A 14,075-nucleotide genomic window follows, 5' to 3' on the forward strand; every position below is an offset into this window, starting at 1 on the left:
ACATGACAAACAATAGGAAACTATGGTAGATGCACAGTAGGTAGGTAGGCAAAGTGCCTGCCTTTGGGGAACATAGAGATCCAAACAGTAAAAAGATTGCTCTACAAAATTGGCTTTGTGATAAAGTGCAGTAGAATGTAAATACGGCTAATACAAGTAGTAAACAGACAGCAAGGATTTATATTTTAGATTCAAACTGAAACTGCTACAGTGAATAATCTGTGAAATGCTGCAGGTGCAGGAGCTGACACTTGGGTATTTACTCTTGCTGTGATGAAGCAGCTCCACCCTGTGCCAAAATAATCCTGCATATATGTCTGCTAAATAAACTAATAATAATAATAATAATAATAATAACAATAATATAAGTGCATTGTGATCCCAAGCATTGGCACACCCCCATGCATAAGCTATGTGCTTGCATGGCTCTGATCCCAAGCATTGGCACACCCCCATGCATAAGCTATGTGCTTGCATGGCTCCACACAATACGCTCTTAGTTCAGCTGTTTTGTCTTTCTCTCTCTGCAGAACAATGAGGAGCTGGAGGTAGAGTTTGAGCTGCGGGAGTGGTGAGTGCTGTCTACACCCTTCTACAAACAAAGCCTGGAAAAGTGAACTTTCCTGCTTAACATTCAACACTGAGATACTGTGATCTATCAAAAAGATCAAACAGCTGGCTGGGGGGCTCCTGAGTGGCGCATCCAGTAAAGGCGCTCCTCGCAGGATGTGCCCTATAGCCTGGAGATCGCAGGTTCGAATCCAGGCTATGTCACAGCTGACCGTGACCGAGAGTTCCTAGGGGGCGGCGCACAATTGGCTGAGCGCTGCCCTGGTAGGGAGGGCTTAGGTCGGCAGGGGAATCCACGGCTCACCGCGCATCAGCGACCCCTGTGGCCGATAGGGCGCCTGTGGCTCTGCAGCGGAGCCGCCAGATCTGTGTTGTCCTCCGGCACTATAGGTCTGGTGGCGTTGCTGTGGATCTGCAGTGCGAGAAATGACGGCTTGGAAGGAGCACGTTTCGGAGGACGCGTGGTCCAGCCTCTGTTTCCCGAGTCGGCGGGGGGGTTGCGAGCGGTGAGCCGGGGATACAGATAATAATTGGGCATGCTAAATTGGGGTGAAAACTGGGGTAAAAATAATTGGCGACGACTAAATTTTATAAAAAAAAAAAAAAAAAAAAACAGCTGGCTGGGATGTTTCAGTATAGGAGTGCTCCAACATATCCTTTGACAATCGATTGTGTTAAAACTTGTCTTGGAAGCTGTGGAATTTGCACTGTCCTTGCAAATTGTCCTTGTCCTTCTTTTGAAACTTGGTACAAACATTATTCAGCAGCAGATGTTGTGGGTGTCAGATAGAGTTGTGTCAGGGGATCGATGTCACTGATGTTGTGGATGTCAGATAGAGTTGTGTCAGGGGATCGATGTCACTGATGTTGTGGATGTCAGATAGAGTTGTGTCAGGGGATCGATGTCACTGATGTTGTGGGTGTCAGATAGAGTTGTGTCAGGGGATCGATGTCACTGATGTTGTGGATGTCAGATAGAGTTGTGTCAGGGGATCGATGTCACTGATGTTGTGGATGTCAGATAGAGTTGTGTCAGGGGATCGATGTCACTGATGTTGTGGATGTCAGATAGAGTTGTGTCAGGGGATCGATGTCACTGATGTTGTGGAGTTCAGATAGAGTTGTGTCAGGGGATCGATGTCACTGATGTTGTGGGTGTCAGATAGAGTTGTGTCAGGGGATCGATGTCACTGATGTTGTGGGTGTCAGATAGAGTTGTGTCAGGGGATCGATGTCACTGATGTTGTGGATGTCAGATAGAGTTGTGTCAGGGGATCGATGTCAATGATGTTGTGGATGTCAGATAGAGTTGTGTCAGGGGATCGATGTCACTGATGTTGTGGATGTCAGATAGAGTTGTGTCAGGGGATCGATGTCACTGATGTTGTGGATGTCAGATAGAGTTGTGTCAGGGGATCGATGCCACTGATGTTGTGGGTGTCAGATAGAGTTGTGTCAGGGGATCGATGTCACTGATGTTGTGGATGTCAGATAGAGTTGTGTCAGTGGATCGATGTCACTGATGTTGTGGATGTCAGATAGATTTGTGTCAGGGGATCGATGTCACTGATGTTGTGGATGTCAGATAGAGTTGTGTCAGGGGATCGATGTCACTGATGTTGTGGATGTCACATAGAGTTGTGTCAGGGGATCGATGTCACTGATGTTGTGGATGTCAGATAGAGTTGTGTCAGGGGATCGATGTCACTGATGTTGTGGATGTCAGATAGAGTTGTGTCAGGGGATCGATGTCACTGATGTTGTGGATGTCAGATAGAGTTGTGTCAGGGGATCGATGTCACTGATGTTGTTGTTCCTTGCAGTGCGGATGCCCCGGGTGAGATTCTTACCAATGGAGTCCTGGCGGTGAGTGAAAGAGCAGACTGTCTATGATTAGCCACACTCCTGTGTCTGTATTATCTCATGCATTACAAGCAGACTCTCTTTGATTAGCCACACTCCTGTGTCTGTATTATTTCATGCATTACAAGCAGACTCTCTTTGATTAGCCACACTCCTGTCTCTGTATTATCTCATGCATTACAAGCAGACTCTCTTTGATTAGCCACACTCCTGTGTCTGTATTATCTCATGAATTACAAGCAGACTCTCTTTGATTAGCCACACTCCTGTGTCTGTATTGTCTCATGCATTAGATAGGGTCTACAATTTCAATGGTAATTCAAATGTAGTTTTTTTCCATTTATAGTACTGTTTTAAAGACTTTAGAACCATAACAATATGAGTATTGTATTACTGTTCTTTATCCTTTTATTATTTGCCGGATTGAAGGTGTACATAGCAGGTGTCCACATTTAATAAAAGCATTGAAAATTCACTTTTCAGAGTTACAAAGATTTCAGACTTACGAACAACCTCCATTCCCAAGGTGTTCATAACTCTGGTGTTGTGCTGTAGTTACAACAGGATACTTGCACAGTTTATCTGGCATACACCTACACCTACCAGTGTCTTACTGAGAACACCTAGTTTGAAGCTATGTATTTAACATTTACCAGCAATAATTTGATTATGGAAATGAATTTACCTACAGTATATCAATTGTATAGATCATCTTGTTAAAATCAAATCCCTCATGTCACTGTTTTATTTTTGTTTATTAATTAAACTCTATCATATTCTCCTGCGGTCACAGAGTCAGTCTCACTTACTCTTGTCTTTATCTCTTCTGATATTTCTGATGAGAAGAAGGAAACTACCTTGAAAAGGTGAGTTATGTTTTTGTTGAGATGAGGATTTTTTGTAATGCATGAAGGCTAATGGTTTTACATTATTTACATTTTTATTCTATTTTTGCAATCAATTCCACTTTTTTGAAGTTTAAATTTTTTAATGTATTGTAACAGGCTCAAATATTATTTGATCCAACTGTTTCAAGAGCCTTCATTGAACCGTGGCCTGCCATAATGCTAAAAGCATCAAACCATGTTAGGCTGCATAGTACAGCTCTGCAGTTATGTTAAGGGCACAGCAAGAATACTGACCCCCACCCCCCACACAAACACTTCTTTTAATATGCACACTTATGGCTCATCTCATGAGGTGCTGCATCGACTCTGCACAGTAGAAAGTGCTTGAGAGATGGCTCTGACTACTCAATCCACAATCAGGTTGTCCTGGTTTGAACTCAGAGGGTTTGTTGTTCCTGAGCCGAGTGCGTGTGTTCTCCCTGACAGCAGCGAGCGACTGGACGTGAGGCTGAGGAGCAGCCTCTGCCAAGAGGAGACCCATTTCCTGGAGCTGCGGCGGCTGCTGGTGGCTCAGGCTCTGAAGAAAGCACTGGGACTGAAGAAAGACCTGAATCCCAAGCAGGTAGGATGGAAGTGACTGGAGTGGTAGTGCTGTACCTGAGAGGAGACTGAGCACTGAGCATAGGCCCTGTTCTATGAGACTGAACACTGAGCATAGGCCCTGTTCTATGAGACTGAACACTAAGCATTGGTCCTGTTCTATGAGACTGAACACTGAGCATTGTCCCTGTTCTGTGAGACTGAACACTGAGCATAGGCTCTGTTGTATGAAAGATGTTGTGTACTGCTGAGGAACATGCTGTGTTTTTAATGACCTTTCCTGAATTAAATCTCTTCAGCCTAGAAAAAAGAAGGGAAAGAGGGAACTTGATTGGTTTATAAAATCCTAAATGGTATAAAGTTTAACCTAAAACACTACTTCAGATTTAGCACAGAGAGAACAAGAGGGTAGTATAAATGGAAGCATGTGAAAGTAAGTTTAGAACAGAAGGTAGGAAGCACTTCTTTACACAGAGAGTTATAAATGCATGCAATAGCCCACCAGGTGAAGTACTACTATGGACAATGCTGGGAACATTTAAAAAACGACTAGATCCTGTCCTTTTTAAATTAGATCCCCATAGTAGGTATGCTAATAAGGGACGAGTTTTGATGGGCACAACAGACTTTTCTCATTTCTAGACTTTTCTTATGAATTCACCAGTAAGCCACTAAGAATAATACTGAGAACTATGCTTGAAACTTGGCTTTGCAGCGTGTCTGAATTGCTAAATCTTACATTCAGGCAACATTCTATTTTATTGTTGGTTTTAAAATGTCTCATAAGTTGGTTTCTTACTCATCTGAAGTGTATTTCAAAAGCTTTCCAAAATTAAGATCATTTTTTAAAATATTGTGCTGCAAGAAAATAGGATTGTCATTTCTGGAGAGAAGCTGCTGTAACACATCAGTGTATTTGCTTTACAGTTACACGGTGGACTGTATTTCAAAGCTTTTCAAGCTTGCATTTCAGTGCCTTGAACAAGTCTGACAAGCTGAAAACCAACACAGGTAACGACTGACGAGATGAATCCCATTGCTGGTCAGCGCTCCAATATCTAACCAGGAAGTTGTTTCCCCCCCAGGTTCCAGTGGTGGCAGTACTGGGATCTGGAGGCGGGACCAGGGCAATGACATCACTCTATGGCAGCCTATTAGGACTGCAGGATCTGGGGATGCTGGACTGTGTGACCTACCTGTCTGGAGTGTCTGGATCTACCTGGTAAGAGGCTCTAGAGAAGCCAGTGATCTGAAACACGCTGGATTGTAAACAGGACACAATGTGCATATTAATATCCTCCACTGGGTTAATACACTTGCTGTAACGTTTCAGACAAAATGTTGGTTCCATGATCAGTTATAATCTCCTTGGGTATCCCTACTCTAGCCATAATCTGTACTAACTCTCTGGCTATTGCAGCGGCACTGCACTACAATGGACCTCAATGGAACTGCCTCCGGGTATCACGTTGCATAATCTACCACCACTAATATATATATGCATTGTAGTTGGTAAAATCCTGTTTAATATGAATGACTGATGACTCCACTCGATAGCAGTTCAAGAAGCTTTAATACAATGCGCAAAGAGCAACAGCGGTTACAGGAACACACTCGCTCTTGATTATTGACAAGGTAGCACAATATTTATACAGGATTAGCATAGCAACAATAGGCAAATTAACACATTAGCATGATTATAGAACTTTCTAGAACTTTCTCAAAGATGAAGATTCCCTTATAAGGGGTTGTTTTCAATTAAGCAGTTTCGCCTCAAAGTAGACATAACAGCGTCCTAACTATATCCCTTTTATCAGTTGAGAAACACATTTCAAGCAGTTCTCACTAGAACGTACTGTGCTCAGAACACCACACAATCGTCCTTAACCCTTTAGATACCACATCACTTATTTCCTGCCTCTTCAGCATAGCAAAGGGCCCACTATGTCCATAGCAATGCGCTCAAAGGGGGTGGAAATAATCGGCAGTGGAACCAAAGGGACGGGGCGCACTCGACCCGGCGCTACTCGCTGGCAGTCTGGGCATGTGGCTACATATTTCAACACATAATTATGAAGACCTACCCAATAGAATCAAGCCAATATCTGTTCCCTTGTCTTGTCAGCTCCGTGGTGCCCCGCAAAAGGGATATCATGCACCAGCCTCATGACCTCGGGCCGACAAAACGGGGGAACCAATAATTGTGTTACAGGCTGTCCCGTGGCTAGGTTTACCCTATACAGTAATTGCCCCTTGATACTGAAGTGCGGATATACTAGCGCCCCAGCGCCATCTACATCCTTACCTTCAATAGACCGGACCTGTCCCCAAACGTGCACTAGTGACAGGTCATTATGTTGGCCCCACACTATGTTATCATTGGAGCAGTCTCCCACCAAACCCCAGCCTTGTCTCATTAATGCTCCCTCCCATTTTCATATCCGTCTCTCTTTATTTGTTTTTCTAGGATGAAAAAGGGGGGGAAACATTTCAGTTTGAAAGGGAAAAACATCACCAATTACTTCCCTTTCTTTTTTGCCACGATTACGTGTGTGGTAGCCTTTCCGCCACCCCCACTATTAGGTGACGTTTTATCGGTCCTACCGATAAATATGCTTTTATGGTGGGGTATGACATCGTGTCTCCATGGATACAGGAGATAGCCACCTGACCTTGTGGCTTCCATGACACACCGCCTAGGAGAGCTGTCCTAATTAAGGTCTGCTCACACCCTGTGTCCACTAATGCGTGGGTATTCACATTCCCTAAAACCACATTAACAATACAAGGCCCCTCCCGAACATTTTCCCCTCGCTTACCTATTTCAGGTGCCCAGTTACACAGCCGCTGTGTCAACAAGTACAGGTGTTTATACACTGACACAGCCACTGTGTCAACAAGTACAGGTGTTTATACACTGACACAGCCGCTGTGTCAACAAGTACAGGTGTTTATACTGTAACGGGCACGGCTGGACTGACTCGCCGTTGCCACCTGTCGGCGAATAGGGCGCTGTGCCCGGAGCCAGTCCCCTACATTTGGTTAATGTGCAGCAGAGGATGCTGGGAGTACGAACTATGGTAGGGGAGAAACGGAATTATTGTTGTTGTGTTTATTTGTTGTTACTGTAAAAGTTCCAGTACTGTTCCATGCATTTCCCTGTAACTGTTATTACCCTTCCGGTGTTGTTTGTCAAATATGTGAATGTCACCCTGAGAGGCAGAGTAGTGCTCTGGGGTGGGGAAGGGCTGTGTGTGTGTGTTCGGGGAGGGCGCTGACTTGCTGTTAGCTGCTTAATAAACTGCATTACCTAAAAGAGCTATTGTGTGCGTGTCTCCGTTAATCCCTGTGCTCGCTACAATACACTGACACAGCCGCTGTGTCAACAAGTACAGGTGTTTATACACTGACACAGCCGCTGTGTCAACAAGTACAGGTGTTTATACACTGACACAGCCGCTGTGTCAACAAGTACAGACATACAAACACCTGTTCCTTTGAAGGAACATATCGTCCCACAAATACACTGTTATTTATTGAGAATTTTAGTTTCGGTCTCCTGAAGCAATTCTGCACACTTGCATATCAAGGGCTCTGTGCATCATTGATTTTTCTTTCCTAGCTTGACTTTTCGTAGTTTTTTGTGACTTCGTAGACTTACCCGCAATGCATTAAAGTCATTTTCACTCCCATAACTTAGGTTCAACCCTGCTGCGTTAGTTTCATCACGACTGTTCATTTCAAAGTAGTTTCTTATGCAAATGTACGAATCTCATTATAATATCGAAGTTTCGTGCTTACGCCTGATATATAATCAGTTATTTTACGCATACCTCTCACTTCCAGTTTGAACGTTTGCGTGCATTAGTTACTTTAAAAAAAAAAAAGAATCTCCCCAAAAAGTATTTATTAATAGTCTATATTAAATAGCAATGGCAATAAATACATTTTGTTTTGGTTTATTTTATATTTGAATGTGTTTTATTTTAAACTTACATAAAGCATACAGCTATTCCACGTTATTACTTGGTGGTAGAATGATAGACTGTGATACGCTGCTCCTTCTAATTGCTTTTAGGTAGGAACAGGGCCGCCGAGAGCCGTCATGGGCCGCGGGGAAGGATTGGTATGTCCCGCTGCCGCCCCCGCTTTTTGGTGTAGTAAAATATGAAATGCGAAAGTTCAGATCATTGTGTGAAAGGAAGTGTTTGACAGCACCTGGATACACAATCATTACACAACAGAAGCACATCGGCTCGGTGTGCAGTACGGGAGTTTTTCTTTTTAATGTGGTGGTGGGAACACAAATGTGCAGGGCTAGTTGTTTTAACATATTATATATATAATCAGGGCCCCTCTCTCGATGGGCCTTGTAGGAAAAACATCAAATAGAAACAACGAGATGCTTCACATAATCAAAACGAACTATACAGCTAACACCACTCGAGTAGAGGAAAAACAGCCTTCATTTTCTGTCCCGTCAGAAACAGTAAAATTATGAAACCATCCCTTGTTTTTAAGTACAAAACTGCATCGGTGTGCTCAGCAAGATAATAGCAGAGTAATTTATTTGGCGGTGTTAGCGCCATTAAAAAATAAAATAAACCATTTTATGGATTACTTTGTTTTAATCATTCTGATTGTGTGTTTATCACGTTTCAATGGTAATAGCGGGTCTATTTAATCTGGCTTTTTGTACATTTAACATGTTATGGAAGGTCAATATAAAGAAAATACGTACTCATCTGCAATACACACACCCGCTGTTACATTTTTTAAGTTACTGTATTATTGTATTATTATATACTGTTATTTTAACTGCTTTGGAGTTAGTGCGGCTTCAGTGAATTGCAGAAAATAAAACAAAAGTGTTTCACTCTGCAAACATGGTAATCCTAAATTACATGGACAGTGCGAGAAACTAAAGCTCCGATACCAAAATCCAAGCCGAACAACTGGACAGAGATCACAAATATTCAGTGTGTTCTCAAATTGCCTCCAGTCGGAGCACAGTGCAGTGCCTCTTACAGCACGGCGGGGGGCAGGTGTTGGCTGAACAATAATACGGTACAGTACCGGTTAGAAGTTAAAAGTTACTGACGTACTGCATAGACAAATGAAACACTGCAAAAAGTATTTACCTCCGTAGCCTGCTGTATGTAGGCTACTGCACTGATTTCCTTTACACAACTAATATATACCTAGACTGAAACAAAAGTGTTCTGCGATATTCTTAAATTAAATTAAATCCCCGATAGCATGTAGGTAAGCGTGGACAGGGTGCAGAATTACCGTGCATATGTACCATGTTAAACTTCTATATATAGAAACAAGCTTAGTTTTCTTCATGCTTTCTGTTTTTGGGGACCCTTTCTTTTAGATGACGTTTTGGTTTGTTTTCGCTTTTCCCGTATCTGTTTGCGCTACACTGTTATTACAGCGTAATGTTTACTTTACTTACGGAAGTTCTAAATTTTGACTTTCGGCGTTGCTAATCTATTTATAATGAGATGCAAACTCCGATCTCTCTCTAATGAGCAGTAATTTATGCTGTTCGTAAACTTGCGGTGAAATTACGATAGTTGTTCACGAAAAAGAGTTGCTTAGTAAATCACACGCAGAAATTCTACGAAGGACGGAGGCTACGAATTCGCAGTATTTACGAACACGTAAGTAATACTTAATACTTACGTGTCTGGAACCAACTCCCCAGTAATATTGTTGAAGCGGACACTCTGGGATCCTTCAAGAAGCTGCTTGATGAGATTCTGGGATCAATAAGCTACTAACCAAACGAGCAAGATGGGCCGAATAGCCTCCTCTCGTTTGTAAACTTTCTTATTGTCTTATGTTCTTATAAAGCCCCAAATGTATAAATGTACATTCAATTTTGACCATTTTACAATTGTTTTTAAGATTGACCAGTTTTATGAAAGATGAACGTAAGCTCTTCGTATTTCAAGTTCGTGACGATTTTAAATCCAAGTTTTATCAAAACAACTTTCATCAATTTTTAGTGGCATGTTGAAATGCATATAATAAAAATTCATTGATTAAATGGTTATTTCAAAACACTTTATTGTCACGGTTACTCCTTGGGTGGAAGGGTTCTCAAACAGAATTACTTTGGCTCCAAAAAGTGCAAAACCAGTTTAAACAGCCAGCATGGAAATAGGAATGCCAGCTGCTGATTACAATTGTGCCTTTTATTGTTTAAAGTGTAAATAATAGTATTTGAAACTCTGAGTATGATTAGGAGTCTTGAAAACAAATTGTCATTCTGTTTAGAATGAGGTTTCCTTAGTACAGACAAGATGTCTGCATTCTCAAACGTCCCTCTCTTTTCACAGTCCTGAAAAATCTTAGTTAGACTTACTTTAACCCTTTTGAATGGACAGATATTTGAACATATTATAACTTGTGCTTTTGACTTCAGAAAGTGTTTGTGTTGCTGCAGGTGCATGTCTGCGCTGTATGAGAATGCTGATTGGAGCCGTGAGTCCCTGTCAGGCCCGATCGCCAAGGCTCTTGTTGGCACGTCGGGTAGCAAGATGTCTGCGTACTCCTTGAGTCGGCTTAGCTACTACACAGAGGAGCTGAAAAGGATGCACGATGATGGACTGAACGTCTCGCTCACAGATTTCTGGGGCCTTGTTGTTGAGTTCTTCGTGTACAGACAGGTGGGCTTCTTCCTTGCAGTTAAAGCTGTAAAGATTTTCAAATGTTGTACTTCACTAAATGTTTATTTGAAAATGTCCTGTTTGATTTTCTGATTGATAAATTCCACTTTTTACAAGTTTACAGACGTATAATACATTGCAATTGAACAGTGTATGTGTAATTTATAGTTAAATAATAATATTTAAGCAGCATAGCTAATTTGAATCTGATACAAAAAGACATTTCAGATGGCTGTATTACGATATATTACATATTATATACTAGGAGCTTCCTGATTCTAGAATAGTTTCCAAAGCAAAAAATCAAACTAATTGTTTGAATGTGAGAACCAGCCCCTCTCTCAAGCCGTCCTCAGTGAAACCTCATTCATCCTGTACAGGAGAACCCAGCCCGACTGAGTGACCAGAAGAAGGCTGTAGCATCTGGACAGAACCCTCTGCCAATCTACGCCGGGGTCAATGTGAAGACAGACCTCAACACCAAGGAGTTTGCAGGTTGGAGGGGGGTGCTGAAAATGCCTGGGAGTATGTATGTGTAGCAGGGCTCTGAATTGGCAACAAAAAGGGCAAGGCCAAAATAGCCTTCAGTTCAATACATGTGTAGAGGGCACCATAAATAGCCTTCAGTTCAATACATGTGTAGAGGGCACCATAAATAGCCTTCAGTTCAATACATGTGTAGAGGGCACCATAGGCGCCTAACCCATGGGGCAGAAGGGGCACGTGCCCCCTCCACTTTTTTCGTTCATTATTTATGTATTATACGTTGTTGTGTTTGGCATTGGTTTACTTTAACCCTTTGCAGTCCATTTATTAGGTGTGCATCAGGCGCATCAGGTCCAATTTATTTTCACACGCGTAGTTAATTTTAGACGCGCTGTTTAAAAGTATTTTTTTTTCACAGTCAAACGGGTTTAAAAGGCCCTGCATATCAACAAAGCACTCACTAGGCATCTCCAGCCCCGCCCCACCCTTTCGTTCGCTATCGCTTTCACATATGCTAATAAATAATAATAATAATAATAATAATAATAATAGTCGTACATACCGACCGATCATCTCCTGATCACTCGTTTTATCACCAAACTCCTCAATAATGCAATCTAAGTCATTATTTTATTACTATAACATCTCAAAAAAGCTCTGCAAATGTCCGTGATAGTCTCTGTGCGCTGATACAGTACCATTCAGCTTGTTTCCTTATGACCGCCCCTATGTAATGCCAGGGGCAAGTATGACTATTCATGAGATATGCCCTTTTTTTTTTTTTCTCGGCTTGTCTTGGCTCCTGTCACTCCCACTCGGCCATTGAATGGCTTTCTCTGCTTTTTCCGGAGAAAAAACGACTAGAAACCAGTTTTTTGCGTTTTTCTGATGATGTCGGACAGGGTCCGACAATGGACCGGATAGGAATAATTGCAATGTCGGACCAGGTCCAACAATGGACCGCAAAGGGTTAAAATGTTTAAAATAAAATATAAAGATGGAAAAGTATTCAGAGGATGGGCCACATTTATAAACAACCACAATAAATTCTCCCTACACGAACATACTGGTTTGACCCAAGGTCTGCATCGTGGCCAACGTTAGCTAACAGTAAGAAAAAACATTGTTAAGTGAATTGAACTTGGCAGCTAAGTTTAGTGAATGGCGGTTTTTCTCTTAATTACAGTCCCAAGTATTTAAATGCGTTCTCGCTGTCACCAGTCTTAAAATGGTCAGCGAGAAACAAAGTCAGTTTTCCCTGCAGCAGCTGACCCTGCTTTAGTACAAAACCCATTAATTAAAGTCAGTTTTCCCTGCAGCAGCTGACCCTGCTTTAGTACAAAACCCATTAATTAAAGTCAGTTTTCCCTGCAGCAGCTGACCCTGCTTTAGTACAAAACCCATTAATTAAAGTCAGTTTTCCCTGCAGCAGCTGACCCTGCTTTAGTACAAAACCCATTATGGTAACGGCTTACATGGCATGCCCACTTCTTTGGTATAGATGCAGCTGTTAAAGAAGATGCAGCCAACGATAAAATAAAAATCTCTTCGTGTTAACTCAAAACTTTATTTAGACACACTACCACTTGATATAACCTTTTCACTTTTTTTGTATCTTTTGCTGCGTTTTTATTTTAAGTTTTCAGGGCATTTTGTGAACGGCACAAAACAGACCTTAAGTGTATTTTTATTTATGTTTTTCGTTGTTATTGTTCCAAATTTCTGGAATGCAGCATTTCATTTTAAGCAACGTTTTTACAAAGCAGTACTCACACACGTTTGGTCACCATCACAGCTGAACCTGGGGTTGCTGTATTCTGCTGGTGTTAATACAGCACCTCAGGACTCCCAGACATTTGTGTTTCAGCAGATTGTTATCGCCCCCCTCGCGCTTCAGTTTAAAACATGTGATATCCCGCCTTTGTTTTCCTAAACAGACTGATATCAAGCACAATCATAAATACTGACACAGTGTTGTGTATGGAATTGGTGCGACTTCACCACACAAACACGTAATCATGTTATTGTTTGGACCCAAACACTTCCCAATGCAGGCATCTCTCCAGCTGAAGCTGAAAGGGCACTGCTGCCAACATTTTGAGGTGTTGCGGCACTTGATAAGGGCTGTCCCTCTACCTGCCTTGTCTGAATGGGGTTAGTGTGTGCTGGTGTGAAGGATGTCCCTCTACCTGCCTTGTCTGAATGGGGTTAGTGTGTGCTGGTGTGAAGGATGTCCCTCTACCTGCCTTGTCTGAATGGAGTTAGCGTGTGCTGGTGTGAAGGATGTCCCTCTACCTGTCTTGTCTGAATGGGGTTAGTGTGTGCTGGTGTGAAGGATGTCCCTCTACCTGCCTTGTCTGAATGGGGTTAGTGTGTGCTGGTGTGAAGGATGTCCCTCTACCTGTCTTGTCTGAATGGGGCTAGTGTGTGCTGGTGTGAAGGATGTCCCTCTACCTGCCTTGTCTGAATGGGGTTAGTGTGTGCTGGTGTGAAGGATGTCCCTTTAACAGCAGTCTCTCTCCCTCTGTTGCCCAGAATGGTGTGAGTTCACTCCCTACGAGGCAGGCTTCTCCAAGTACGGAGCCTTCATCCGCACTGAGGATTTCAGAAGCCAGTTCAACAAGGGCTACCTGATCAAGAGGATGGCAGAGCCTCGCATCAGCTACCTGCTGGGTGAGCATCCTGCAGAATGAACAGCATGGGAAGGGCTAGGTCAGGCATCGGGACGGTATAGCCCAGTAACAGCATGGGAAAGGCTAGGTCAGGCATAGGGACGGTATAGCCCAGTAACAGCATGGGAAGGGCTAGGTCAGGCATAGGGGCGGTATAGCCCAGTAACAGCATGGGAAGGGCTAGGTCAGATATAGGGGCGGTATAGCCCAGTAACAGCATGGGAAGGGCTAGGTCAGGCATAGGGGCGGTATAGCCCAGTAACAGCATGGGAAGGGCTGGGTCAGGCATAGGGACGGTATAGCCCAGTAACAGCATGGGAAGGGCTAGGTCAGAAAGTATTGTAACCACACAGGTT

At 42.8% G+C, this 14,075-nt stretch overlaps 1 protein-coding gene across 1 annotated transcript in view; it reads left to right on the forward strand.

Annotated features, from left to right (window-relative positions):
* LOC117422516 (cytosolic phospholipase A2 zeta-like) overlaps nt 1–14,075 on the forward strand; it is a 29,290-nt gene that overhangs the window by 7,047 nt on the left and 8,168 nt on the right. Inside the window, exons 4-9 of the mRNA XM_058987708.1 lie at nt 531–571; nt 3,768–3,903; nt 4,967–5,103; nt 10,339–10,561; nt 10,942–11,056; nt 13,583–13,720. Coding sequence (XP_058843691.1) covers nt 531–571; nt 3,768–3,903; nt 4,967–5,103; nt 10,339–10,561; nt 10,942–11,056; nt 13,583–13,720 — 790 coding nt within the window. The remainder of the gene's footprint in view (nt 1–530; nt 572–3,767; nt 3,904–4,966; nt 5,104–10,338; nt 10,562–10,941; nt 11,057–13,582; nt 13,721–14,075) is intronic.

The sequence above is a fragment of the Acipenser ruthenus genome, chromosome 15, assembly GCF_902713425.1.
Source record: "Acipenser ruthenus chromosome 15, fAciRut3.2 maternal haplotype, whole genome shotgun sequence".
Lineage (NCBI taxonomy): Eukaryota > Metazoa > Chordata > Actinopteri > Acipenseriformes > Acipenseridae > Acipenser > Acipenser ruthenus.